This window comes from Neopsephotus bourkii, unplaced genomic scaffold (assembly GCF_033783945.1).
Source record: "Neopsephotus bourkii isolate Nb327-2 ecotype Australia unplaced genomic scaffold, CSIRO-AGI_Nbou_v1 NB_168, whole genome shotgun sequence".
Taxonomy (NCBI): domain Eukaryota; kingdom Metazoa; phylum Chordata; class Aves; order Psittaciformes; family Psittacidae; genus Neopsephotus; species Neopsephotus bourkii.
Genome location: NW_026900684.1, coordinates 12,846,783 through 12,870,500, shown reverse-complemented (window position 1 = coordinate 12,870,500; position 23,718 = coordinate 12,846,783). Strand labels below are relative to the sequence as shown.

General features: G+C 40.5%; 3 protein-coding genes across 5 annotated transcripts in view; all 3 read left to right on the top strand.

The window, feature by feature from the left end:
• KLHL2 (kelch like family member 2) overlaps positions 1 to 5,159 on the top strand; it is a 60,561-nt gene extending 55,402 nt beyond the window's left edge. For all 3 annotated transcript variants that reach the window (XM_061373113.1, XM_061373119.1, XM_061373128.1), the window contains 3 exons: positions 2,938 to 3,078; positions 3,242 to 3,385; positions 4,048 to 5,159. In XM_061373113.1, the coding sequence (XP_061229097.1) occupies positions 2,938 to 3,078; positions 3,242 to 3,385; positions 4,048 to 4,076 (314 nt within the window). In that variant the 3' untranslated portion in view covers positions 4,077 to 5,159. The remainder of the gene's footprint in view (positions 1 to 2,937; positions 3,079 to 3,241; positions 3,386 to 4,047) is intronic.
• A 2,886-nt stretch (positions 5,160 to 8,045) lies between these two features.
• MSMO1 (methylsterol monooxygenase 1) lies at positions 8,046 to 14,482 on the top strand. The gene is made up of 5 exons (XM_061373109.1): positions 8,046 to 8,376; positions 9,365 to 9,513; positions 10,392 to 10,518; positions 12,378 to 12,532; positions 14,015 to 14,482. The coding sequence occupies exons 1-5, from the start codon at positions 8,122 to 8,124 to the stop codon at positions 14,220 to 14,222; spliced, it is 894 nt and encodes a 297-aa protein (XP_061229093.1). The 5' UTR covers positions 8,046 to 8,121; the 3' UTR covers positions 14,223 to 14,482.
• A 7,989-nt stretch (positions 14,483 to 22,471) lies between these two features.
• CPE (carboxypeptidase E) overlaps positions 22,472 to 23,718 on the top strand; it is a 56,989-nt gene continuing 55,742 nt past the window's right edge. The window contains exon 1 of the mRNA XM_061373150.1: positions 22,472 to 22,832. Within this exon, the coding sequence (XP_061229134.1) occupies positions 22,544 to 22,832 (289 nt within the window). The 5' untranslated portion in view covers positions 22,472 to 22,543. The remainder of the gene's footprint in view (positions 22,833 to 23,718) is intronic.

Below are 23,718 nucleotides of genomic sequence, written 5' to 3'. Positions count from 1 at the left end.
AATTTTGTTCCTGTATTAAACCTTTGGATCTCTAGTCATATCAAAGAACTTTAGCCCGTCTCTTCTGCTCCTACTGGTTCAGCTTCATTCAAAAGCAACTTCAGAGGTTTACCCTCAGTTACTTTTCTTCAGTACCAATTGCTTCTTGATTGATCAATATGGGGACAGATCTGTTTCCAGCAATATATTGGGATGAGGAAATTCAGACCCAGATATAGGCCATTTGGGGGGGGATAAGAGATAAAGACAGGGTCCTGAAAAATGGGCAGGAAAGAAAAATAACAAAGAAAGGAGAACTCAGAAGATGGCAACAAGAGGATACAGATAGAAAGAGCAAAAAATAAGGTAGGACTTGGAAACTGGGTGTGGGATGAAGGGAAAAGGAAGCACCAAAGAGGAACTAAGGACATTATTAAAAATAAGGAGCTAAAGGAAAAACGGCAGTATGGCAGGGGGAAAACCTACGCACTGAATAGGAAGGTTGGTAACTATACAGAAAACCTGGGTGGAGGATGAATATCACATCACACTTTTAAATTAAAAATCTTAGCCCTCCTTCTAGCTCTGTAATGTTTAATTCTACAAAAGATGAATATTATATTATCCTGTCTAATAAAGTGTGATCAGAGTGGGAGAAAGAAAAGCTGTCACACTATACTGTGACATGATAGCTAGAATTAATAGTAACAAAAGAGGAATTAAATTAACTGGAAAGGATATGGGGAAATGTTAGTAGTGAATATCACTGATAAAGCATTAGATAGCATGATTTATAAAAGTGTCCTATTAAGAAGCTATTTTTCAGATCTGCAGTACCAATTAACTCTTCCATGTTTCCTTCCCCTCTTCCTTTCATTATTAAAATCTGTCTTTTTAATAAGCAAATGTAGTTATTTCAGCAGGAGTCGTCTCTCACCCTCTATAAGAATGGCTCTTACATACAAATAACTGATATGTTTTCAAAGATATTTCAGCTGGCTGGCAAGGTCTCAGGGTTCTCTTTTTTAACCCAGCTTGGTTGGGGTATTTTTTACTCTGAAGGACTTAACTAATCTTTTGCATTCATATTTGCTATTTCCCTTTAATAAAGATTGTAAACTGTGCTCTTCCCATGGAGCCATTTAAAGACTATATTCACAAATCTGTATCTTAGCTTTGAGTTTCATAATCTTAAATGTGACATATATTAGATTTCCCAATGTACTTACATAGAAGTGTTTTTCAGTTGTATTTGTGGTCCATCACTCACAAGTTTTAATGCAAAAAAACACCTACGTTTCTGAAATCTGGTATGTTGGGTTCTAATACTGCAATATAAAGTGAAGAATGAACAACAGGCCTTCCTTTCTGCTTTCCTTATTACCATCCTTTCAATATGTGAAGCCCAATTAGCAACTAGATATAGACTAGCTTTATTTATTCCTTCATCCGAAGCTTATAGACTGATAAACTTTTTGTAAAGTAAAGGAAGCCCTATAATATCCTTCTGGATATTTTGATAATTGAAGCTTGGTGTTTGGTTATGTGGTTCAGTTGACATGCTGGAGGGAAGGAATGCCATCCAGAGGGACCTTGACACACTTGAGAGGTGGGCCAATGCCAACCTCATGAAGTTCAGCAATGCAAAGTACAAGGTCCTGCACCTGGGTTGGGCAATCCCAGGTACAGCTACAGGTTGGGCAGAGAAGAGATTCAGAGCCGCCCTGTGGAGAAGGACTTGGGGGTGCTGGCCAATGAGAAAATGAACATGAGCCAGCAGTGTGCGCCTGTAGCCCAGAAGGCCAACCGTATCCTGGGCTGCATCAAAAGGAGTGTGACCAGCAGGTCAAAGGAGGTGATCCTGCCCCTCTACTCTGCTCTCGTGAGACCTCACTTGGAGTATTGTGTACAGTTCTGGTGTCCTCAGCATAAAAAGGACATGGAACTGTTGGAACAAGTCCACAGGAGGGCCATGAGGATGATCAGGGGACTGGAGCACCTCCTATATGAAGATAGGTTGAGAAAGTTGGGGCTGTTCAGCCCGGAGAAGGCTGTGTGGAGACCTCATAGCAGCCTTCCAGTATCTGAAGGGGCCTACAAGGATGCTGGGGATGGACTCTTCATTAGGGACTGTAGTGATAGGACAAGGGGTAATGGGTTTAAACATAAACGGGAAGTTCAGGTTCAATATAAGGAAGAATTTTTTTACTGTGAGGGTCGTCAGGCACTGGAATGGGTTGCCCAAGGAAGTTGTGAATGCTCCATCCCTGGCAGTGTTCAAGGCCAGGTTGGACAGAGCCTTGGGTGACACAGTCTAGATTGAGGCACCCCTGCCCATGACAGGGGGTTTGGAACCAGATGATCTTAAGGTGCTTTCCAACCCTAACTATTCTATGATTCTCCTCCAAATCCTGGAGGAGGAAGGTGCACTCTCTTAACTGTTTACTTTTGTTTCATATATATGTTTACATGGCACTCCAACACTTCAGTGGAACCATCCCTGTTGTATAATGTCTATCCATTCAGCTTTTATCTTCCATATTGAACAGTTTTTACTTTCTAAAAATTCACACTTTGTCATCTTGTCAGATTTCTGTTATGCTGGATGAGCACTCTGTCTCATTTACTGTCGCTTCTAATTAGTCCTAAATTTCAACAGTCCTTGTTTTCCTGCACATCATGTTTCATCCCAGATTTTCTAAATCTTCAGTTGCAGAACAGCTCTGGTCTTTGTATGCTGCAGTACAGGAGATGGGCATGTGAGACATTTTATCAGCTTCTTGCTGTAGCTACCGTCTCTCTGCTTTAATGTATCCTGACCCAAATGTTGTTGGATGGATTGGATGAAAGACTGACTGGATGAAAGATTTATGTTAGTAGATGTAATATTTGTTGGTTTTGTTTTGTATCAGTCAAACTCTTCTCTGGTTAATTTTGAATATTTCCCTATGTTCACAGGTGTTGGTGTGTTAAACAATTTATTGTATGCGGTAGGTGGTCACGATGGTCCTTTGGTAAGAAAAAGTGTTGAAGTCTTTGACCCCGTCGCCAGTACGTGGAAGCAAGTTGCAGACATGAACATGTGCAGAAGGAATGCAGGTAGACACAACAAGTAGCTTAAAATGGTAGTAATACCATTTGGTGTGAATGGCACATTCCTGGATTTCTGCTGCTTTTATGATGTGTCAGAATAGAAATCATGCTTTTATGGGGTGAACAAGCCAATTGCTAATTTTCAGATTGGTTTCCTGTCTTTTTTTAGGTGTTTGTGCTGTAAATGGTCTCTTGTATGTGGTTGGAGGAGATGACGGTTCCTGTAATTTATCAACAGTGGAATATTATAATCCAACAACTGATAAATGGACAGTTGTGTCATCTTGTATGAGTACAGGAAGGAGCTATGCAGGTAGTATGTGTAGATATAATTTTAACTGACTTCTTGCATAAGAAATTTGCAAAAAACTAACTACTAGCATAAGAAATTTGACCATGCATCAAAACCAAGTCCTAAGGTAAAGTGTAAGATACCAGAATGGATGTGAAGAAACTAATGGGTACGTTTTGAATGATGACTTCAAACAATTATTCAGTACAAGCTAAAAGGTGGTATTAAACTGTACTCAGTAGGGATTTAGCACGTAAGTGGTGAGTCAGAAAGTCGATTCTGGTATGACCAGTCCTTTTTTATAACAAGATATTTGTGTTGCAGTCTACAAAGGTCAAATTCTGAAGTTCTTTGGGATTTGATATTTAGAAAACAACAACTGATTCAGGAACCTTTTCCCTCAATAACTGCAGTTTCTCAAACAAATTAAGTGGATGTTAATGATGTATTTCACAGGTAAAATTAAACTTGAGTAATGGCAAATTTTTTAAAGTCACAGAAACTTTGAGAACTTTGTACTGATTCAGACAACATTCTGTCAGAAAAATTAGGGAAAATATCAACATTGATGCTAGTGCAGTTTATGCTACTTGCAAGGTATTATATAAAAATTTTCATATTCTTGAATTTTTGTAAAATACTACCTAAAGATTTCTACCTTTTTTTTTTTCTCTTCACTCCAGGTGTTACAGTTATTGACAAACCATTATGATCAGTAAAGAGATTTTCAACTTGATTATGCACTAGAAGCAGTCTTCAACAAGTGTATTTGAAGTGACTGAGTATCTAAGCACTTCTCTACTTGTAGCTGCACCTTGAGTCACAGAGGAAGATGTGACTGTCTACATTACAGATGACAGATGAAGATTACTCTAGGTAGAGTGTGTAGGATCATTCTGCAGTTGTGCAGAAGCTGATTGAATTTTTGAAGTCTGGTGGACAATTTTTTTTACTGCAAGGTCTTCAAAAAGAAACGAAAAAGGCCACTTTCATAAGGACCGACTTATGTCAGTCACAACTGAGAAACGGATTGTCAGTGAAGAATGGTGTGTATTCTGGTGAAAGTAAATTTTTGTCTTATTTTTTCCAGAGACTAATAAATATATTTAAAGAAATGAACTGTCAGTCTTCATAGTAAGTATTGGATCCCACCTCAGTAATTCAAGCTGGCATGGGGTAAATTTGTTTCCTTTTATAAGACTTTTGTTACATAACTATACTATGTGCATATGTTTATGTGAGCATAACTTGCTTTCTATTGGAATTCTTCAAAACCTGATTTTACTATTTATAATTTGGCACAGTACTTTGAATATGTCGGTACTATGTTGTAAAACAGAGTTGTATTTTTTGATATGTAACAATGCTTAACTACTACTAATTCCCACTGAAGGAGATCAGAGATGGTATTAACATTGAACAGGTGTAATTTTGAGATCTTTTTAATAAAAATGTTGTCTGTACTTCTGATTTCTTTTTTCTGTTCAATTTTGGTCGCATTTGGATGTTACTTCTTTCTTACCTTTTTATCCAAAAGGTGATTTGGCATGAAAATAACTGAAAATTTATAATGAATGTATGAATTTGCGTCGAACTTGCATGGTACTAAGGTCTATTTATGCGTGTAACCTTAGCTTCTATTAGCTAATATCTGAATATACTGTATGTGGCCATGCTTATAAAGCAGCTCATTTTTATTCATTCTTGGATGGCCTCCTTTTAACATGACCAAAGTTATTGTCATATTTGAGATTTTCTTCAAATAAAAGTTTGTATATTGGTTTCCTAATGCCAACAGGTCGCTTAAAACTTGTGCTTCTCAATACAAGTCTCAAACCAAAAGATCTTGATAGAAGTGAAGGGAGATTTATTCTTGGGGGGGGGGGGAAGAGGGGAGAGAGAGGTAGGGGCAAGCTGATGTTCTAAGGAATCAGTGTGAGACAATTGAAAGGAGCTTACGTTTAGGAACTGGCTATGTAATTATCACTGGTTTGCTGCAGGTCTTTCTGAAAGCTTTGGTTTTCAATTAGTTTAAGGTAACGTCCACCTCAGATACTTTCACTGGAACTTAGCTGTGACATTAGTGTAATAGCTGAGAATAACATGGGGGGGGCAGATGCTTGAATTAAATGGATGATTGCATTTTGCTGGGGATATTGTATGACGTATTGTGGGTCAACGTAGTGGGTTGCACTGTAAAGCATTGGAAAGCATTGTACATTTGTACTTGTGTTATTCTACCTGCATCATACCTGTATTTACCAGCATCAATTAATGGGGTTATGGTCCACTGCTCTTACGCTGTACCCTTGTATTTCAGCCCTTTTACTGACTTCATCAGGGCATCAGGCCGCCGACCGTTCCCCCAGGCACCGCTCTAATGGCAGCGCGGGTGGAGGTAACGGGCTGAGCAGTCTCCCCTAAGGAACGGACGCTTCCATCGCCCCGGCCGCCCCCGCTCCTTGGTCTGAGCCCGATTCCCCTTCTCCTCTTCCTCCTCCTTTGACACAGTGTTTCCAGGCAGCTCCCGCAGCCGGCCACGCCCGGCTCGGACATGCAGAGAGCGGCATCGGGCTCTGGTGCAAGGGTCGGACCGCGCCCTCCCTCCCCACCCACCTCTGCCCACCTGAAGCACAGCTCTCCTCCTCATCACGTCTTTTACGTCACCCGGCCTGCCTCCCTCATCATTGGCTGCTCGCCGAGGTCTCACTATCCTCACTCCACCCCTTCAGCCAATCGTTACGCGGGAGCCGCAGCTTCGACCGGCCTTCCTCACGCCTGACTTTCCGCCGCTGCCTCCAGCCACCCAATGGGCGCTGCGCCGGGCGTTTCTGCGCGGCCAATGGGAGGGCGCACTTGAAGAGCCGGCGGCCCTAGCTGTTGTTGTTCGTGCGAGAGGCGCTGCCGCTGCTACCCAGCTGAGGTGAGGGGACGCGTGGGCCTCGCCGAGGGGAGGGCGGGAGAGCCCAAGCCTGACTTGACCCGACCCGGGGTGCCGGGGACCAGGCGCCCGGTTTGTCGGTCGGTCGGGCACATCCCGGTAACTGCGTTGCGCAGGGCCGCGCTGGGCGAAGGGCCGGCAGTGCGCGGGTGCCGCGGCTGGCCGCCTCCCCTGGGCATTTCCCCCAGTCGCCGTCCCGCGGTGAGCGGGTTGTGCCAACTGCCCGCCGCGGCATGCGTGTACCACGGTCTCCGCTTCCTCGCAGGGCCCTTGTTCGGATAGACGGCGTGGAGGAGCCCTACCCAGGCACAGGCTGGCCTCTGGCGTCTCGGCTAGCCAGGTCTAGGGAGGGTGAGTAATCCGGTGTGCTTGTCGGGTTGGGAGCTCGGGTGGTAAGCCTCCCTAGCATCTGCTATGATAAGTTTCCAGTTAATAAAATATCTAAGATTAGGCTAAGTGATAGTGAAATTTAGGGTGGATATAAGGAAGAAATTCTTTACGGTGAGGGTGGTGAGACACTGGCATAGGCTGCCCAGAGAAGCTGTGGCTGCCCCATCCCTAGCAGTGTTCAAAGCCAGGTTGGACAGGGTAGAGCAACCTGATCTAGTGGAAGGCGTCCCTGCCCATGGCATGGGGGTTGGAACTAAGTTATCTTAAGGTCCTTTCTAACCTAAACTATACTGTGATCTACTTTTAAAAAACAATAGCATCTTTATGCTGCTGCTAAGAAAGAAAAATGTTAACTACTGTTGTTGGATACCAAGCTTGGTGACCTCTTCGTGTTGGACCTAGTCTGGACATACCAACTGAGGGCTAACTGGTATCCTCTGGCCTATGAGTTGCACACGTGTTCTAGAGTGGAAGATGGGTGTGTTAGAGGGGGTGCAGAGGAGGCCCACGAAAATGAGCAGAGGGCACATTGCCCACAGAGAGAGGCAGAGAGGGTTGGGGTTGCTCAGGACAGAGAAAAGAAGGCTCAGTATATAAGGGACTTGTAAGAAAGATGGAGAAAGACTTTTTGCTAAGGCCTGTCATGAGAAGACAAGGGGTAGTGGCTTTGAACTCGAAAAGGGTAGATTTAGATTAGTTCTTACAAAGAAATTCTTCACTGGATCAAGGTGTCCAGAGAAGCTGTGACTGCCGCATCCCTGGCAGTGTTCAATGCTGGGTTGTACCGGGGCTTGGAGCAACCTGGTGTAGAGGTTGGCTGTCTGTCCCATGGCAGAGGGTTCCAACTAGATTGTCATTAAATGTTCCTTTCAACCCAAACCAAGAAGCAGCCTACTTTGTTCAAGTGGCAAAAGTTCAGAGCACCTGCAGGAATGCTGCCTCTATGCTTTTGGGAGCTGTGGTGAAATCTTCATTAGTTACAAAAGGCTGATTATCTCAATCCTACTGCTGTTTAAAGGTAGTCTGCTGGGTTGATATATTTTCCATGGGTTCTGGATCACAGGTACAAGAAGAATTAGGCTGGGTAATCAAGACACCACAGTTAATTTAATGTCTAAATCTGTTTTGAACCTTTTTGTGAAGAATACAATTATCCTGCAGAAAACTTGGGATAAGATTGGGTAATAATTAACATTTATTTATTCTTTTGCTCCCCTGATGTAATGCCAAAATTTGAGAGCTGATTCCCTTCCTTTCCTTTTCCTTTCCTGTTTTTACTTAAAAGTAGGCAGCAACTAAGGTAGGTAATGTTCTGTTTTGTTTTACTGAAAATTAACTGCTGCTTGTTCAATTGTTTCTTAAAATTTTCAGGTTACTTACAGACAACTGCAGAAGAACTGTAATTGTGATGCTTGATGTTTGAACGATGGCAGTGAACGACAGCGTTAACATTTTGAACTCTGCTTATCTGGCAGTGGAATATATAGACTCTTTCTTGCCTGACAATCCCCTGCAGCAGCCATTTAAAAATGCCTGGAATTACATGCTGGATAACTACACAAAGTTCCAAATTGCAACTTGGGGATCGCTTCTAGTTCATGAAGTTTCATACTTCTTGCTCTGTGTACCTGGGTTTGTCTTTCAGTTCATACCATATATGCAAAAGTATAAAATTCAGCAGGTAAGAACAAGTTGTGAAATACACATTTCCTGATATTTTTTTTTAACATGTAAAGTAGAAAATATAACTGCAGTTTCATAGTTTCCAGTTTATATGACCCCATTTTCTCTGTGACACGGACATCCTGGAAGTGGCAGAGAAAAAATGCTATATGTATGAGGAGAAAGAGAAGTGGATTTTGGGGAAGAAAACGAGGTTTGGTTTTTTTCGGTTTTTTTTTGTTTTTTTTTTTGAGGGAGGATATCCTTTCCACCACGGTGGTATATGGAGAAAAGGGTATGTCAATCTGACAGCAAAGGTATATACAGGAAGGTGTAGTAAAACCATAGCATCTGGTGGAAGAGGTCTGGCTTAGTATTATAAGAGAAGTACGTGAAGTACGTGGTGTGCTTACTTACTAGTAAGTGTTTCTTTCAAAGTACCTGTAGGCACATCCAGTATCTAAAGATGATTAGTTTTTCCCCAGTTCATTGTAATATGAATTGGAAACTAGTAATTACAGGAGCTGGTGTTATTAGAGAGATCGATGAAATGTCTCTCTGCAAAACCTGGGTGTTTTCACGACAAATTATTTCTTCACAAGCTTTTGTCTTCAGCTTCTCTTTGTGTTATTTTAGCTATGGGAAGTACATTCTGTGGCGTGAAGAACAAAAACTTCGATTTGTGTTAAACTGTTGAAAGTGAAATGTTCCTGCTAATTGCAAACACTGGAATAACAAGAACAATTTGGGGCAACAGGCAAAGACAGCCAACCTCTGTTAAGGAGGTTTTAAGTTTTATGGAAAGCTAGCTTAGAAAAACAAGAGGTTTTGATGAAACTGAATCTAATACTGTGTAATTTGTATTGCCTGAGTTGATTTGTATTATTGAGGACCTGCTATCTGTCTTCCAAGGGGAAATGAAACTGCCTCCAAAGTAATTTTTGCAGCATTTCCGTTACCTGCAGTAGAAAGATGTAGCGTAACTGTTTCTTTCTGCTTCTTCTTAGGATAAACCAGAAACATGGGAAAAACAGTGGAAGTGTTTCAAAACACTCCTCTTCAATCACTTTTTCATTCAACTTCCTCTGATTTGTGGCACCTATTACTTCACAGAGTATTTCAACATTCCATATGGATGGGAAGAGATGCCTAGATGGTAGGTATATTTTTCTCATGTGTTGATACTGAGTTGCATGCAGTTGGGGGCAGAATATTTAACAGATAGCGTCATCAAATCTAGTACACAATGGTTTTTGATGATGTAAACTACATTTGTTGATCTCGCTTCTGTTGATGCTTAACTGCTATTAGAGCTTTCTAGATCTATCTTTCTAATGGCCCCAAATTGTTGTGGTACTCAGAAGAAGGGATATTAGAAGGAATTTATGGGAGCGACGCAAGATTCATGATGACATGGGTTACATATTGGACATTGTGGGGGGGTGTTATCCAGAGTTTTTTTCTTTTTCCTGTTTCTTCCTTCCGCCTTATTTTATACCATAGCAGCAAGGTGTTTGTCGAAAGAGAGGAGGTACCACCTTGTTCACGTTCTTCTATTTTTCTGCACTAAACTGACATACAGGGGAAGGAGGTGCACTTAGAACTAATTCAGTTTGGTTTTAAAGTATGTCAGTGTTCTGACAATAGCAGTTCTTTACAACAGAAGGTCATCTTTCTTGGAAAGCTATTTTCTATCTGATTTGATAGCTGATGCAGCTCTATATGTTTATATTTAGGTCTTACATTCTATGGGCATTCTCTATAGATTGTGTGTGTGTAACGTTGGACTGACAGGTTGTTGTATTGCATGCGAACTCTCTTTGCATATGAACATATAAACATATGAGCTGATAAGCACAATAGCTCTTGTATATAGTAATTAATACTTTCAGTATGTTAAAAAGGTAATGTCAGTGTCAGTCAGTAATAGACATAAACATTTCCCACCCTTACTGGCATATAAATTATTTTCTCTTTTAAGATTATGCATCTGCTAGTGCATTCTATAACTAATAGCTCTTCTGCTTTTTAAAGGTATGTCCTGGTTGGCCAGTGTTTTGGATGTGCGGTGATTGAGGATGCCTGGCACTATTTCCTGCATAGATTGCTGCATCACAAGAGAATATACAAGTATATCCATAAGGTTCACCATGAGTTTGTTGTATGTATTCCTTGATTTTTTTTTATATATTTTTTAGTATACGCAGTTTTATACAACTTACTTGAAAGTCTTTTTTCATAGAATCATGGAATCATCTAGGTTGGAAAAGACCTTTAAGATCATCAAGTTTCCCCCAGGACTGCCAAGTCCACCACAAAACCATGTCACTGGGCCTTGTCTGCATGGTTTCTGAACACTTCCAGGGATGGTGATTCCACCACTTCCTGTGGAAGCCTGTTCCAGTGCCTGATCACCCTGTTTCTGAAACACCTCCTGTGATTTTGTTTCATTTAATGGGAATGAAAGATTGCATTCTTGCTGAAGTTTGATCCTATCTGTTGGGTCAGGCTTTTAAAAGTGTATTTATCTGTCTCATTGCTAGGGGAGCGGAAGTGGTAGGTTTCTGGTTTTGATTGTTTGCCAGTTCTCCACCACCTATTATGTTATCCAGAGCATACTAATCCCCAGAACACAATCCAGCCAGGTGGCTCCTGCACGGCCTCTGTGTTCATCATATATGCAGCATACTTGATTCAGGGAAGGACTGTAACTTTGGATGTGGGCTTCTGGAAGCAGTATAGCCAGTTGTGCATTGAGAGCACAGCACAGTACAGAGAGACTTGGGGTGGTTCTGCATTGAGTGCAAGGTAATGAGCCATGCTTGGCTGGCGATGGCACTGTTCTGAGCCAGGCAGGGTGCAGCAGTGCTTACACCTTACAGTTGGTATAGCTTACTTGCTTATGGTTGGTATAACTGTTGAGATGGCACTGTCTCTGAGTCACAGAAGTCAGGGCTACTATGTCTGTGCACTTCTGTGTTTCGGTGTATAACCTGTAGTGTGCCTAAGGAGAGCTTCAAGCTACTGGGTCCCAGGTGGTTTATATGGGCTGCAAATAATAGAGAAGCTTGGTATTGACTAATGTGTTCAGATCTGTGTACACCTGAAGCAGCAGCTGCTGTTTTCCTCTTGCTTTTGGCAGCCACTCAGGTCTCCAGCAGGAACAGCTTCTATCCATTATTCTTGAGAGTGCTTAGCAGTTCGCACATAAGTGATCTCTAGTTTAATGGCTGTTTCACTAAATACTTTACCTGGTAGTAAAAAGTGATGGTTTTAAAATTGGTCTTATGCCAAATATTTTTTCTATATAGCAGAAATAATTTCCTAATAATCAAACTTATAACCTTCAGCATTAGGTTTTTTTTTTTAAGCTGTTCTTTTTATACTACTTTTGAAAACTCTCTATAGAGTGTCATTTTTTGGTAAGCTAAATGTAGGAATGACTGGTGTGTGTGTGTAGGAAAGAATATCTTATTTCAATCTCAAAATAGCATTTGAACAGTATTTTAAAATATCGTCAAAGATGAGGGGTTTTTGAGTTTTTATTTTTAAAATAAATTTCCAAGTGAATCCTGATTCTGAGAATATTTTGGCTTCCTTCTTTCTTCTGTTTCTGAGACTGGATGCATAGCAAGGCTGATAGGAGCTTTCCAGATACTTTCATATTTGGAATATGAATACTTTCATATGAAGTAATGCTTTGGCCTGGGGTAGTAGTAAGCCTAAATAAAGGTTTTAAACTTTTCAATTAGTAGTAAAGTGTTTGGAATCACTAATGGAATGATAATCCTCATGACCTTGGAATACTGTTTTCTGTTTTCCCAACAGGTAGCTTAACACCTGTGTTAGGGCGCTTGCTCAATCAATAGCATTTCCTTTGCCCATAACATCATTCCATTTGTCCTATTGTAGGCTTGTGGGGTAATGGGAAGGGGAGAGTACCACAAAATGGTGATTCTGATTTGGAGGTGTATAAGATTGAAAATGGTGACTGTTTCCCTGTCTGTTATGTCTTTCTAGTCTCCATTTGGAATGCAAGCAGAATACGCACATCCTCTAGAAACACTTATCCTTGGAGCTGGCTTTTTTATTGGAATTGTTGTTTTCTGTAACCATGTGATTCTTCTGTGGGCATGGGTGATCTGTCGCTTGATGGAAACCATTGACGTACACAGGTGAAATCTTCATTACTTTCTAATAATTGCTGTTTCTCTCTCCCTGAGTCTGTCTCAAACTTACCTATCTGTTTCACTGACATTTACTATTTATTTGCACTGATGTGCTTTCATGCATCTTACAGAGAATGATATAAACTGCACACTTACCACTGGTTTATGTTTTGAGGTAGTATTAGTAGTAAGCCTTGCTAATTAAGAGAGTGTAGACTGTCAGCTAGAGCACCTCAAGGAGCGTTTCAGAAGCTAGGTGCTTTAGAATGTCTGACTCTTGATATTTGGTGTACAGGTGATCTTATACATATTAGAACACTGAAAATCAATTGTAAAAAGTGAAATTCCAGTCAAGAGTTCTTTCCATTTAATGCTTTATCAGACATTTTTCCCAGAAAAGAGAATTCAGACTATACAATCACTGACTGTCTCTAAAATAAATATATAAATTGCTTTTATTGAGGATACAAAGGGCAAGATTCTTCTCTCCGTTGTGAAACTGACTTCCTTCAAATTTAGATCCAAAATGCTAGTGCAAATCTCAGTAGGCTCAGTTGAGTTCACCTGCAAATGAATGAGATTTTTCTTCCTATGCTCAAGAGGATGAGGATAATAAGAGTTAATTTTTGAAATGCTAGTATTACATTTGACCTTGTGTCTGTAAATTTATGTATTATAAGCATATAGTGTCTTATTGTAAGCTGAGTGTGAAGTGTTCTAGTGGAACAAAATCATTGTACGAATCATTGCTGGCTTAGTTACATATTGCTTGCAGACTGAGAAGTATGTTGTGACATATCATAAAGTAATTGATGCAAAATATGAATCTCCTTTGATAATCATTACTATTTTCGTTTGTGGTCCACTTGAGATATTTGTAACAAACTACGTTGTGCTTTCCCCACTAGGTGGCGGTAAGATGCTTACTAAGATGAGTACTATTAAGCTAAAGAGTTGAAATCCTAAAGCAAACTGTTCTGATTTTAATATTATCTTAATCACATATTTTGAATGTTAAACATTTTTAAGAACTTGCAGTAAGCTGAAAATAAGAGTAGAAATACAACAACTGTAATTGATTTGAGATACTGTTTCACGAGCACCTGAGCTGATGTTCATAGCTTGTTACTAAAAGATAGTGTAATTTCTTGTTCCTCCTCCCTAACATCATGCAATTGAGTCAGTTAAAGCTGTGACTTTAGTTAGTTATTTATTTTAGGTGACTTGCTTAAATGTTTTTGTACTGCCTAGTAAACTGAGCTGAAAAGGTCAACGAGTACCAAAGCCACTTTGAGATAGTTGACAGAAGCATTTGGCTAGGATAGGAGGGATTTTGGTTTCATACTAAGCCAGTGTTTCAGTGAATACCTGAAGGCCTTACAATACCAGAGTTTTTTTTATTTCAGAAAAATTACAAGTTAGTGTCTATATTTTGTGGTTTATGTCTGAAAAAAATCCTTACTGTATTTGCTTTTTTTTCTGCTGTAGTGGCTATGATGTTCCACTGAACCCTCTTCATTTGATACCATTCTATGCTGGGGCCCGTTTTCATGACTTCCATCACATGAACTTCATCGGCAATTACGCTTCAACCTTCACATGGTGGGACAGAATCTTTGGTACAGACTCTCAATTCATTGCCTACAAAGAAAAAGAGAAGAAGCAACAACTCATAACAAAGAAGAAGGTTAACTAAATTTCCAGTGTAAAAATTCTGATGCTAATACTGGTAGTCAACTTTTGCTTTTCTGTAAAGCAAAATAGTGATTGGGCGTTAAGCATAAATCTTGTTCCTTGGCTACTAAGTGGTAGGGAAAAACGGCTAATTACACTGCAGTATCTTCCTAATGGGAATGCTTTCTATTTTATACGTAAGTACTGCATATATTTTAACTACAGATTTAAAGATGATGCAAAAATCTGAGAAGACTTGTGTCTATTCATTTTTTTTATTTTTTTTTAAAGATAAATTCAATTTTATCTTTAATGTTGCCCACTTTGGATCAAGGTAGAATTGTATAGGAACACTGAAATTGGACTTAGTTTTTTAAATATATATTCTTAAATTTGTAATATCAAATAGCAGAACATATTAACTAGTATCAGCACTGTATTGTTTAAATATTGGGTAAAAGTTGCTTAAAACCAAAACGTCTGTTAATAGGAAGCTTGGACAGTTCCTTTTGCACACTGGATAATGCAACCTGTTAATAACAGAATATGTGGCTAAACATGAATTAGCAGAGACATTCCTGATCTAGATTTATTATGTTATTTTAGATTCTAAGTAAAAAGAATAGAAGTTTTTATTTGAAGAAACTGTTTTTTTGCTGCTCTTTTGAAGTTGGTCTGTCAGTGTACTTAGCATTTACATTACATTCTTCTCTATGTGTTGTAATTTGCTGAACTGACTTGTTGCTATATTTGCACTTGTGACTGAAATAAATGGTTTGGTTTGATGAGTGTATTATACCTTTCATATGTTTTTTAATACAGTGTTGTGATAAAAACCATGTAGGATACAGCGTCTTACTCTGTTCATCCCTTCAACAAAGAAGCATTTTTTCTGTTAGTATAGTCTTAAAACAGTTCTATCTGTTGAACTACTTACAGAGGCAGCAGTAAGAAATGGAGCACATCTTGTAAATTCTGCGGCTTTGTGTATTGAAGGACTTGGGATACATAGCTACTCGGTGTAGTGACAACTTCTGGGCCCAGTACATTTTCAAGTTAAGCTGCAGCTTTTGCAAACTCCAGTCTCAAAATACACTACTTGAGTTGGAATAGAGACAGTAGACTAATATTGTTGAGTCTACTCTAAATATTTGTCTGTTGCACAGGAAATAATTGGAAGTATTTGAGAAGGGCTTAAACCCTTATAAAGATCTTGCACTTTGTATTTCAATGTTAGCTGCTTTTCAGACTTAAAATACCACTTTAACTACACTTTAAGTCCTTTAGAGATGCTTACAGAGTTTAAGACCACCTGAATCTTGACGCTGCTTCATGTATAGTCTAGTGTAATACCCAAAACAGGGCTTCCTGTGAAAGTGCAGATGAGAGCCTGCTTCTAACAAAACCCCAAGGTGTTAATGACATTCAGAGTGATTCAAATGTTACTTGAGATGTGGGAGTGGCTCAGATTCCTCTTCTGCATGTGTTTTGTAGAAGCTCTTACTTCTCTATCTGTATTCCTGTTGAAATCTGGTGTTCTTCCTGTTCCCCTTGCCTCTAAAAGGCAGTAAAAACACTTGACCGTGGCAGGTGAACAGAAGCTGAGATACCTGTATTGTTCATTTTTCAACAGAGTCTGGTATTTAAGACTTGTGAGTCCATATGCACTGCGAGCCTGAACTCTCCATGGTGGAAGTGACCTCTAAGCAGATTTCAGAGATGGCCATTATCCTCTTTGCTTTGCCAACTCCCACTCATCCTGCAGCTGCAGCTATACTTAGCTTTATTTTACTGAACCCGTAGCCTAAAAACACAAGGAGCTTTCAGTGCTTCAGGTCTTCTCTGTGTACATGATCTTATTCACTCTTTCTCAGCCTCCTGGCTGATGCCTGTGCACACAGTTGCAAAATTGTGTACAGCTGTGAGCCGATTGCTTAAATGCTCTAGTAAAGGAATTTGTAAAAGTTTTGCGTCTCCTCAGCTGTTTGTGAGCTTCATCAGAGCACTAAAAGCTTGATAGACAACTTACAAAGTTGCAACGTGTATTCCATTCTTCAAGAGGTTTTGAAAATAAGGAACATAATTTTAACACATTCCTTAGGCCATCTTTTCAGGTGGTGTGCATGGGGTGTTTGTTTTTTTTTTTTTTTTCTAATACCCATTGCTAATTCTTTTTATTTTATTTTATTTACGTCTTGAAGTGTACAATGTGCTTTTGATCCTCTTTTACAAACCCTGGAGAATTATGCAAGCTGCGATTTATACATTTATTATTTGCTGAAAAAATATGTCCACTGGACTACTCTTAACACTGAAACTCACATTAGAGAACTACCAGCTGGTTTTGCTGCAGGACTCAAGTAGACCCATGTTTTATTACCAGCTTTTCAAATGCAGAACCTTGCATTTAGTATTAAAGATGATGCTGGCAAGTAAATGACCTGCCTCATTAATACACATCTTTTATGCATATCAGGAACTGAGGCAATTTGTTTTAGGCCTTCCTTAAATGACTAGGGTTTTTTTTCCATATTTAGTGAAAGTGACTATATAATATGTGTAGTTCTGAAAACTTAAGGGTTTTGTGCAATGGAAAAAAATGAAAGCAAGATCTGGGTAACAGGTTTTGGCTCTTCACAAGGCACAACAGAACCTTACGCAATCTCTTCTCCTTTATCCTTTTCAGCAAGGAGACAGATTTAACTCTTGAAAGTGGTAGGATAGGAGAATAAGAGGGGGAACAACATTTTCCGCAACTTAATATTCTTGAAAGTCCAGTTTAGTTCAAGTAAGGGTCATTTGCTGGAAATAACAGCTTGTACTGTCCCTTAGGATATGACAGTAAAAGTCCTATGGAAGCAATGAATTAATTTCTTGGGCTTTGTGTCAAAAACACATGGAAACTTGACAAGTATAATGAATTCTTAAGATTAGGATTGAAAAATAATCAACTGGTTTTGGATGCTGCTATGACATACTAAACAAGGAGGTTTACATTGCACTACAGCATAGCTTGCCAGAAAATATTAATAATGATTGATACTATAATTATATTGGTAGATTAAGAGACTCCATTTTATTTTCCTCAGTGAGTTTATAATAAATGACTACTGAGTGTTAAAAGATATTTTTCAATAAAAGTAATATATTTCTAAATTTTTAACATTCATTTTTATTGAAAAATTATGTTATTGAAACCTACATTATAGCTACAGGCAGTTATTGCTAACTACAGTGTCTGGTTCACTGCCTTCAAATCTCCATCCCATTTCTGATAGCCCCCTCTCTGTCAGCTGAAGCATCCTGGTAAATCTCAGCCATTGGAATGTGCAACTGTCAGGTCCAGGGAGAAGGCGACCTCTCACCATGGGTTCTTGCTATAATTTTCTATATGTCAAGGTAATAAACACAGCAGTCAAATAGCATTTCAATTGTATTTTTCACTGTCTACCTGGATTATGTCATGTCCTCTGCAGTAAGGCATATGCTCTATTTCTCAGATCACTTCCGTGCCTTGTTTCTGAATTCTCTATGTCTTGGTTCAGCTGTATGTCTACACTATTCTCTCTAATATCACTTTGGTATAATCACATCCTTCCTCTTTGAATATTGTCTTCTGTCAACATTCAAAGACAAAATTAGCTGTTCTGCAGCACTATGCTGGAAAATATTGTCAAGTTACCTATTGGGATCTCTCAATGCGTCTAGCAATACTGCTTGACAGACTGTTGCAGAGTGTTTTATATTTCTTGCTCTTAAGTGTAATTTGCAATTTTATGCTCTGAAATATTTAAACGTGCTCAACTTACTAAGTAACCTAAGTCACATTCCAGAGCTTCTGTATCCTTATTATTCACCATTCTTTGTCATCCATGAATTTTAATGAGTTTTGACCCACATATATGTAATCACTGAGTAAATTAACCCCTGGATTTGAAATACCAGTCCCTTTGGAAGACCACTGCTGTTAGATAATGACTCGCCACTTTTAGAAACCCTCTCAGGCAGTTTTATAAACCGTCACAGTGATCCTGCATAGTAGTTTCAACGTATGAGAGTGTTTGGCACCATAGCCATGCCATTTCTTAGAAGCACTTCAATGTCTCAGCCCCAGCATCATGCTAGGAGCTGTGGTTACTCCTGCAAACTGAAACAAGGGGCAGCAATGAGCCGTCTGTAGGTATGCAGTATGTAAGTGCAAATGTCAGGTACGTTTCGTATGAAGTGTATGTTGCAGTCTATAAAGAGGCTTTACGTACATGTGTAGGCTGCTCAGCACCCCCACAAGAGCACAGTAGCCTCTTAAATACCTGATTTGAGTTTCAGTAACATGGGTGAGTCATTTAAAAGGCGGAGACAATAAAACATTCAGACTTGCAATGCATAACTGGAAGGTGGGGTGTTCTTTTCCCTTTCCCTTCCTGTAACCCTCTATGTAACTGCCTCGTCTGTGGATTTTTGAAAATTAATTATTTTTAGTTTATATTTCCTTTGGCGTGCCTTATGTGAAACCTGTTCTCTAGGTACTGGAAAAGCTGCAGCTTTCCCTATCTCAATCCTGTTTTGCAAGCATCACGGAAACAGAGCCACTGAGTTGTGCAAGACATCTTGGAAGCTGGTAACAGAAAATTCTGTCTTGAAGACGTAGCTTCGAGTGACTAGAGCTGTCAGGTATGATATGGCTATACAATCGGCATGCAGATAAGTTTTGTAAAAGCTTCTTAAAACTCACAAGTTATCTCTACCTAATTGTCCGGTAATCTGTCAACACAGATCAACTGTTCTCTTGTTGAAATTGATTTGAGCTATTCCTATCATTGATTTCTTGATCAAAATGCTTACCAGCTTTTACCTGGTCTCTGAGGACATACATGGTCTAGAGCTGTTTTTTGTGAATAGCTGTTCTGTGTTAATACCCTAATCAGTCTTTCAGAATTTTCCAAGCCTTGAAAATGTGATATAAGTGGATATTAGGCCAAAAATAGCCCTTCTTAGAGGGGGCCTTAAAGACCACCTAGTGATTTGGTTTTGCTGATCTGAACACACTTCTCCCTTGCACATTATGTTCAGTTTATTTGTATATTAGAAAACACTGTCTTCTTTATGCAGTGTAGTGCAAGCTCACAATCTTTCCAAACATAAACCAGAGAAGTTTACTGAGTATTTCCATGGCACAATTAGTACTTTGTTATTAGTCATGTAAGTAGTTTAAATATAATTTAAATATCTGACCTCCATCATAGAGTGTTTTGAGGTTTCTGTTGTTGCTAATGTACTTCTAATGTTTATAATGGACATTTTGGGGTTTGGCCTTTTTTTATTTTTGGGCTATAAAAGAAAACAGTTGCCTCAGCCTGCTTGGCGCACACAAAAAAAGCACAGAGTTACTCAAGTCTTGTAAGCAGAACTCTGTGAGTGTGAGGGTTTGCTTGGTTTGGGGTTTTTTTTTTTAAGATTTATTTGTATACTTGCTGATGAATCATGACTTGCTGAAAAAGACAAATTCAGGCAAGTCAAAAGTCTGTGAACATTTGAATCACATTCAGCAAATTGTTTTGGCCAAAAGAATTGAGTGATATGTAATAATGTATGAACGTTATATATATTTGTGTATATTTTTATATGTATTTGTCTATAAAAATATTTTTTGGAAATGTCAATGAAATTTTCTTCAGCATTGCAGAATTATTTAGGCTGTTTGTTAATAAAATATAATCTATTATTCTGTGTCATATACAGACAGAAGAAAGAGATGATCCAGTTTTGAAATCTGCTGATAGGGACATTATTTGGACACGGAACACTTGGGCTCTACTCCCTGCTCTAATTAGTGTTATTAGATTACAAGGCCATACCTAGGAGCATGGTTATGCATATAGGCTGAGAATGCACTTGGGGTTAGGGTATTCTTCTGAGACTAAAGCAAATACAAAACCCTTTTCCATGTTACAAGACATTTGTGCTTCGCATGTGATGATAGTCATCATCGCTAACTATGAAAAAGCAGAGGAGGGATTGGTTACAAAGGAAGTCATCAGTTTATTTCTTTTGCTCAGTTCTGCGAATGCGCCTAAGATCTTTGAGAATCTAAGCAGTCTTTTGTAGTCCCTTATTAAAAAGAAATTAGTACATGCAAACTGAAAATGAAATATTTGGTAGTATATGAAGCGCTCTGTTTTACACAAGATACATATATGCATGTGTTTTTACAAGTACTCATTCTCTTAATTTTTTAGAGTGGGGAGTTAATAAGGAAATTAACGTGATACCATTCGGATCTAGTTGTGAGACTAATTTTGTGTATTAAATAATGATTTTCTGCTTGCACAGATTGAAAGAAATAGATGATTTCTGAGCCTACTTGTACCTTTTAGTGATGTATTTGGGGAAAAATAATCGGAAGGGAAGCCAATGAGAATTGCTGCACTGCACAAAGGTTTTTTTTTTTTGTCTGATCACAAAGTTATTCCAGAAAATGACAGTGTAAGTCTAAAATCACAGCATTAGCAGATTTGTTTACTTTGTATATAAGGTGCAAGGGAAAGTGATGAAGAAAACAAGGAATATTTAGCCTGTGACGAATGTAGCCAACAAAAGTGATAAATCATGTGAATCTTTTGAATGCTAGGTCAGCTGCCTTTAGTTGCAGTTCATCTTGGAGCTCTGAGAGTGCTGCACATATTGCACATAATTCTAAAGTGGTGTGAAGTTGTAAACAAATTTATGATATCATTCCTGTCATTAGGAGGAGAGAAGCCAGAGGGATGGCACGCCTGCGATCCTAAGTCTGAGCAGTGATTTTGGGGAGAGAAAACAACATACCAGGAAGTCTCTGTACATCCAAATCTTGCAAAATCCTTAGAGTAAATTTGCATTTGTATTGCCATAACCCCAGAGCTAATGTGACATGATATGATAGGCATCTCCCAGTGTTTTCTAGCAGTGAGAATGGAGAGTTGAATGCTCAACAAAGTGCTCTGAAGGTGCCCTTGCACATGGCTGCATTCTTGTAACCCTGGAATTAAACTAGATAGAGAAGCCTCTGAACCCCATTGGCCTTGAAATATGTGAGAATTGGGTGAACTGACCTTTGATTCTTGTTCCAAATAATGCAGTAAGTATTTATATATAGTGTATATATATATATATATATAGAGAGAGAGAGAGAGAGAGAGAGAGCTGCATTTTCAGGTTTGAGTTGCGTATGCTGGATGGGTTTCCAAGCTGGTTGGTATATCATGAAATGTCAATGAAAATGTTCTCTTAGAAGACATTATTTTCATTATCTTATTGGTTGGAACTACATAGCCAGAATTTAGGGAAATATCCATCTGATCACAAGGGATTATTAACAAATCTTCCTGAGAATTGATTCAGTATAAATTGGTGATGGAAGGGGGTACAGGCTCACTCTTTTCAATTAGAAGAGTAAGGTAAAACTTGTGTTAAATTATTGAGGACAAGAATCTATTTGTAGAATTATGAGTTGGATGTGTGATTTTCTAACATTTCAAAATGTTGAATCTCTCAAAATTCTTCAGCAAGGCTTTGTGTCCTTTTGAAATAATAAAAACTACTGATATGGCAGTTGCTCTTTAGCATTTAGCCTTGTTCTTTTCTCAGATGTCCTCTATGGGCTGTTTCAACATAGTCTAAACACCTATGCCTATAAAAACAGGTTGAAAAAAACAGATGGCTTCAAAAGTCCTCTGGTATCTGCAGTCTAGAAGAAACTGTGATTTGTTAATAATATTGCAAATACTTCCTCACATGAGCATTCATTCCCATTGAACATAGTGGGATGTGCTACATCAGTATTCTCAGTAACACTAAGTCTTGCTTTATATCCTTTGTTTTCTGTGATGCAGCAAAGCTACCTCACAAATGATGAGCAAAGCAACCTTATAGACGATTGTTTATAGTGTTCCCTGTGAGGCCAGATAGATTTGTGTTATTCTTCAGTGGTGCCGTTTGAGTCTTTCACGGAGCACTCAGGTTTGTGACCGGGTGAGACTGCCTGCATGCCCCGCATGATAGAAAAATAAAACGATGAAGCAATGTGGAAAACGCGCACCCGAATTCTTGCAATGCATTATTATGATGAGGACGGCTCCAGAGGCTTCCGCCCGCACCCTGCGGCTCCGGTACCGCGGGGCCGCGCCCGCACCTCCGCCCTCCGCGGGGAGCTGCCGCTATTCCCGCCGCGGAGAGGGGCGGAGCGGCCGGTCACTCCCTGTCCCTCCCCATCGCCTCCGCCCGCCCTCCTCTCCCTCCCTTCTTGCTTCCCTCCCTCCCTCCCGCCGGGACGGGCGGCAGCTGCGCGGCCGCGGGCAGCCGTGCGGGATGGCGGTGCGGGTGCGGGCGCTGCTGCTGGCGCTCTGCGGGCTGCTGGCTGCCTGCCGGGCATCGGAGCCATCGGACGGGGCGGGGGGCAGCAGCCGGCGGCGGCGGCTGAGTTCCGAGGAGGGCATCTCCTTCGAGTACCACCGGTACGCCGAGCTGCGGGAGGCGCTGGTGGCCGTGTGGCTGCAGTGCCCGGCCATCACCAGGATCTACACGGTGGGGCGCAGCGCCGAGGGCCGAGAGCTGCTGGTCATCGAGGTGTCCGACCGCCCCGGCGAGCATGAGCCTGGTAAGGAGCGGGAGGGAAGGACGGCGGCTGGCGGCCCCCGGCGATTCCCGCACCTGGGGGCTGGTAGCGGCGGGGCAGAGATGCCCGAGGCTGCCGCCTTGGGAACGGGTCCAGCGGCAGCGAGCAGGCGCTGTCCCTTAAACACGCTCTCCGGTAACGGTACCTGCCGTCAGCACAAAGCGTCTCTGTGTCACTGCCGTTGGACTCAACGCCCTGTTAAAGAGAGAAACACGCTGAATTCCCTGCAAAAGATGAGGAGATGCAGCAGCGGGGAACAAACGCGCTCCCGAGGTCACTTCGCAGGCGCGTACCTGGTGCAGCGGTGCTGGGAGGCCGCGGCCACCGGCTTCCAGCGGCCCCGGCATGAACCGAGCCGCCGGATTACGGCGGTAGGTGTGCGTGTGCCTGGGGGAGCCCTGTGGCATGGGCAGACTGCAGGCATTTGCACAGCCTCCTCGGAACGTGCAGTCATGTGTACCTGGGGTTCGGGGAGGTTTTGGTAAAAGGGATGTGATTTGTGCTGTGCATTTTTTTCACACCTCTAGGTGCACATTCTTCAGTCTCTCAATTGTTAGTGTCACATCTATGTGTGAAAAGGCTTAATCTTGCAAGCTGCTCAGTACCAGAGGCCCAGCTGTAGGCCACATATAGTTATGTTTTCACATTTCCCTTTATAGGTTATGTATCTGGACTGGAAAGCTGTGATTTTTAGGTGGAGATGTGGCTTCTGTGAGTCCTGGGGATTTGGCCTATACAATTAGGGTTTAACATTCTGCTTCATGACCTGACTATAACCTTGCTTGCATCCTCAAGGGATTTACATTTTTTTACTCGCTACATTAGGACTACCAATAAAACGTAGAGGTTATAGGATACGGGACATTAG

Bases quoted from the DNA above. Each gene is read 5' to 3' on its own strand.
- MSMO1 (XM_061373109.1), top strand. From the start codon at position 8,122: ATGGCAGTGAACGACAGCGTTAACATTTTGAACTCTGCTTATCTGGCA. The intron at 8,377-9,364 runs GTAAGAACAAGT...GCTTCTTCTTAG, and splicing joins AAAAGTATAAAATTCAGCAG to GATAAACCAGAAACATGGGA. The intron at 10,519-12,377 runs GTATGTATTCCT...ATGTCTTTCTAG, and splicing joins AGGTTCACCATGAGTTTGTT to TCTCCATTTGGAATGCAAGC.